Raw genomic sequence first — 5114 nt, 5'->3', positions numbered from 1 at the left:
TGAAGAGAACAGTCATTACTACAGCAACCATTTACAAAATATACACAAAAAAAGAAAAAAAAAATACAAATCTCATAAAACGTCAGCTGCATACTGACGATATAAGGCGTAAATGAAGTGTAAATCAATTCTGAATACATTCACAACACCTCTGTTCATATGCTACCTCAATTAACAATAATCATTTTCTCTGACCCTCATCCAAAGCTCTTTTTGGTTTTGGAACCATCACCTAAATGTAAGAAATAAATATGAACAGTCGGACACACTGACCAAACTGAAGTATGCCACATATATCTTCTATAGAGTCTATATTTACAGGAAGTGGCACATTAATCTTGAGAAGAAGGAAAAATAATCCATCTGGGGATATATACTGCCCAAACTTTAGAAAGCAGATACAAGAGTGTTTTGAAAGGGTTTGACATCATTAGGGCATATTGTTTCTTCACAATGGAAAGCGATGCCTTTAATGGGAACGATGCCAAATGAGTGCGTCTATTGGGAGAATATCTACCACAGGCCAAAGTGGCACAAAGTGCAGATGAGGTTTCATGTTAAATCATACACTGAACTGGAAAAATGGGCAAAACAATTTAGGTAAAAAAAAAAATTCACAGTAGTCACAAATGTTGTGAGTTACTGATATCTGGTCATGCACAGTGAAACAAAATGTTTCCTTGCTGAAACATTTTGCAATCAATCTCAGCAAAAGTGAGAGTTTGATACATAATGCAGAGATTTCAGAGTGACAGAAACACTGCAAGTCCCCACAGACGTCTCACATTCTCTTATATTCTCGTGTACGGAGAATGCCGTTAGACTTTTCATTTTTTCCACCTCTCAAAATACTGAAAACCATCTTAAAAAAAAGATTCTGTCTTATTCAATCAAATATACTTAAATTAGAATTCACAAACAGAAACTAAAAATGAGAGTCCTTGAACAAAAAGCGGTGTCGTTTCCCCTTTTTCATCGCCTCCATGAGCGGCTCTCATATTCATCATCTTCATCGTCATCTTCTTCCTCTTCCTCTGGAAGCAGAAAGGGGCTGACTGGATCCTAGAAGTGTGAGCAAAGATTAATATAAATATTAAACATATTAGAACACTAAAAAAAACAAGTTCTTAGAAATGTAATATTCATGCTGGTTTCATATGGAAAAACCTTTATACCACATGATGGTTTTTTTTTCTTAAAGGGGTCCTATTATGCTCTTTTACAAAGTCTTGATTTTGTTTTGGGGGTGTACTAGAACAGGCTCTCATACTAGGCTGTTCGAAAAACACATTATTTTTCACATATTTTACATTATTACAACACCTTTCTCCTCAGTCTGGCATGAACGACTCGAATAGTTCCTGTATCAAATGAAAGCCCGCCTTCTGAAATACGAAATGTGCTGTGATTGGTTAGCTGGGAGTAGTCCAAACGAGTTGTTCGTTGTAGTTTTTGAAAAGTGATTTCTGTTAAATAAAATATCTCCTTTTGAAGTGGACTTTGAACTTTGTAACTTTGCAGATCTTTTTTTATGCTCAAACAGCAACATTACAGACTAACTAAAGTTGAAAAAGTGAAAAAGCATAATAGGACCCCTTTAAATGATATGAAGTAAAAAGTAGTAACATTTTACTTACACCTTGAATACATGCACATCTTTGTTTGACTTGGCAAACACTGCGAATTACATATTTAAAAATATTATATCATTATGTGTAATCTGGCTGTGTAATTACCGTCATTACACGAATTCCTGCGGCGTTGACCTCTTCCTTTGACTCCTCCTCTTCTGGTTCAGTGGACACGGATGGAGTTTTAGGTTTGTACCATGAGATCTGTAGAATTCGACCTTTGAACTTCGCCCCTTGGTTTGCAGCCTGAAAAAAAATATGATTTAGTGGCGATAAATGTAACAAATACCATAAACTAAAGCTTAAATGCAAAATAAAAATAAAAATAAAAAAAGCAACAGTACGTTTTCCGCTTCACTACGGGTTTTGAAGGTCATCACAACACTGGTAGCATCATGGTCACGAAGTTCCTCGATCTCGCCAAATTTCTATACAAGTCATATGGGTTGATCATAAATTTGGTGATATACAAATATATACAAATGACGCACTTTTTAAACTCAAGTCTTACCACAAAATGAGGCATGAGCTCCTCCTTCTCTTCCTGTGTGAAGCCAATAATAGTGAGGGCTCGAGGCCGGTGGTCTACTACCATGTGATTGCCTCCTCCACGCCCCCTCAGGCTCCGCCCTCGGCCCCTCCCTCTGCCTCGACTTGGTGCTGCTGGTGGCTTGCCCCGCCCAGCCGGGATCAGTCCTAGCCGTGTTGCCTACATGATTTTAATACAGAGACAAGTGGATGTGTTAACAGAACTTACAATAAAAAATCTAATATAATAAATAATGGTAATCTAATAAAAATTAAAACATAATATAAAAATAAAAATGGTAAAACATAACTATATATGTATACACATATCAGGGTTTCAACAGGTTTTATGAAGGTAAATTTAAGACTTTTTAAACACCTTTTTAAAACCAAGAAAATGGAAGTAACGTTTACTGTTTCTTCTGATCACACTGTAAAGAAAAATCATGTTGTTCTTCAGTAGTTTTGTCTTGTTTTCCAGTGTAAATGTCAAGATACATTTAAATTACTAAAAACAATTACATAAATTGCTTTATGAGAAATTGGTCATAATGAAGCGAGTTTATAATTACAACTAGCACAAATATCTGCCAATGGATTGAGAAAAATCTACTTAATTCAAAGTAAAAGTAGTTTTCATACCACATTGACAGATTTGTTCTGTTTTTAGGCTATTTTGTTCAGCCTCTCAGAAAACAAGACTTTATTTCCTCATTTTGCATCTAAGGATGCAGAGATATTTGTATTGCAAAAAAAAAAAAAAATTGCAGTGAATGAAACATTTATTAGTGCCATGCCTTTATGAATTTAAGACTTTCTGCTTCGACTTTCGACTTTTTATGCCTTAATTTGTGGAAGGGTGAATAGAGAATTTTTTATTTTTATTTTTCCTAAAGATTTATTTTTTATTTAGATAGGACAGTAGGTCGACAGGAAGCGAAGTGGGTGAGAGAGAGAGGGGGGTGGGATCGGTAACGGTCCACGAGCCAGGACTCGAACTCGGGACACCCGAAGCGCAAAGGCGCTACATGTCGGCGTGCTGCCCACGAGGCCATTGGCACCGACGAATTGAGAATTTTTAAGACCCGCAGGAACCCTAAATCCAGGTACATTTTTTATATAATACCAGTCAAGAAGTTTATACACACCTACTCATTTTATTTTATTACTATTGTTCACATTTTAAAAGAACAAGAAAGCCATCAAAACTATAATAACAATGAAAGTATGGGAATGGTGTAGTGAGAGCTTCTAAACTTTCAAAAAGTACTAGACTTTGAAACTTGCCTAACCTTTACCCTGACTGCAAATAAAAAAATGGTAAGTCACAGAGTGACCAAAGCCACACCACATGCTGGTCATTTCTCTTTCATGCCCTGACTGAACAGACTTTCAGCTAGTGTAGTTTCTTCTGTTCGCTCTCTTCCATTAATTGTCTTCCCTCGATCTTTCTCTCATTTCTTACATGGGAGCCGATCAAACTTTAATGGAATGAGAAGCATCAGCGTGTGGAGAGGGATGCGTGTTGTTTAGGGTCGGGTCCTTGGGGTTTGGGAAGTGCTCAGAGTTAAATGTGCAGGAGATGAAGTGTAATGACATGCATATTTCACACCAGCTAATTTAAGCCCAGTGCCAGCCGTGACACTTCTGTTGTCCCTCTTGTTTTAGGAACGCTTATGTTAGGACTGAGAGTGAGACTGTGTTTGGGTGAAATGGATTATGCTGGTTGTGGGTGTGTACATCTGTGTCTTTTGTTTAGGAGGAAAAAAAAAACATCTTAGCAACTACAGGGCTCCAGACTAACATTTGAGAGCCAAGCTCTACAGATGGTGTCACCAGCACCTGATTTGGGAGCAGCAAAATAATAAAATAATAATTAATAATATTACTTATTACATGTTTTGTCTCTTGGAATGGCACATTTGAAAGAGGCTTGAGTTGACAGTAGCAGCAGCTTGAGCTGGGATGTGGATGTAAATGTATTTCATTAACAAACATCTATTAAAAATTGTAGCAAACTCATTTTTATAGGCTACAATGTAAATATGACTGACTGAGTTAGGATTCTAATCTTATTAAAATTAACCACTGCTCCTCTATAGTATCATACATTTGTAGATCACGACAAGCACAGGTAAAACCATGCACTACCATGGTAAAAAAGTAAATATGGTTTCTATTGTTCTATAAATTAAACGCACACAACCTACTATAGATTAATAACAAAAAATACTAAACAATAAATTGTTACTCCTTTAGTGTTTAATACGTCTATATTAATAATATAATACAATTTGATATGAGTTTCTCTGTATTTCTGTTACAATACCAGTCTTATGTTAACTGGATTGCTGTGGCACAATGTTTCTCCTGTTTCTGGCATCAGTTTGTTGAGAATGTAAGCGCTGATTCATCTGGCTTTAAACTGTTTTAAATGAGAGACATTGGTGCTTTGCAAGAACTCTACAGTGAATTTGAATACTTCTCACTGGATCTCACAGAGCTGTTTAATAATGGCTGCGTGATCGAGAAATGCATATGCTCTGGTCCAAGTTTCATTAATTTGTTCCCTCGTTAATGGAGGATAACAACACAAACATAACATAACATAAAAAAAAATTAAAATACAGGCAAAATGACAATAATTACAAAATACTTCACAATTAAGTGACTATCACAATTAAAAATATACAGTATTTTGTAAGAAAAAAAATGGGTGCTTAAAGGGTTAGTTCACCCAAAAATGAAAATTAGCCCATAAATTACTCACCCTCAAGTCATCCTAGGTGTATATGACTTTCTTCTTTCAGATGAATCAGTCCAAAAGAAGTTAAATAAAAAGCGCCCATCCATAAAAAAAGTGTCTCCTGTAGCAAATCGATGCGTTTTTGTAAGAAAAATATCCATATTCAAAACGTAATAATCACTTTAATGTAGCTTGCGCCAACAGTTGTA

At 35.9% G+C, this 5114-nt stretch overlaps 1 protein-coding gene across 3 annotated transcripts in view; it reads right to left on the bottom strand.

Annotated features, from left to right (window-relative positions):
• Window positions 1-605: 605 nt before the first annotated feature.
• The window catches only part of rbm27 (RNA binding motif protein 27), a 23746-nt gene continuing 19237 nt past the window's right edge, over window positions 606-5114 (bottom strand). For all 3 annotated transcript variants that reach the window (XM_016537091.1, XM_016537094.1, XM_016537093.1), the window contains 4 exons: window positions 2143-2340; window positions 1976-2059; window positions 1737-1877; window positions 606-1062 (listed from right to left, as the gene is read on the bottom strand). In XM_016537091.1, coding sequence (XP_016392577.1) covers window positions 973-1062; window positions 1737-1877; window positions 1976-2059; window positions 2143-2340 — 513 coding nt within the window. In that variant the 3' untranslated portion in view covers window positions 606-972. The remainder of the gene's footprint in view (window positions 1063-1736; window positions 1878-1975; window positions 2060-2142; window positions 2341-5114) is intronic.

This window comes from Sinocyclocheilus rhinocerous, unplaced genomic scaffold (assembly GCF_001515625.1).
Source record: "Sinocyclocheilus rhinocerous isolate Xijiao unplaced genomic scaffold, SAMN03320098_v1.1 scaffold95, whole genome shotgun sequence".
NCBI lineage: Eukaryota > Metazoa > Chordata > Actinopteri > Cypriniformes > Cyprinidae > Sinocyclocheilus > Sinocyclocheilus rhinocerous.
This window is presented reverse-complemented; position numbering and strand designations above follow the sequence as displayed.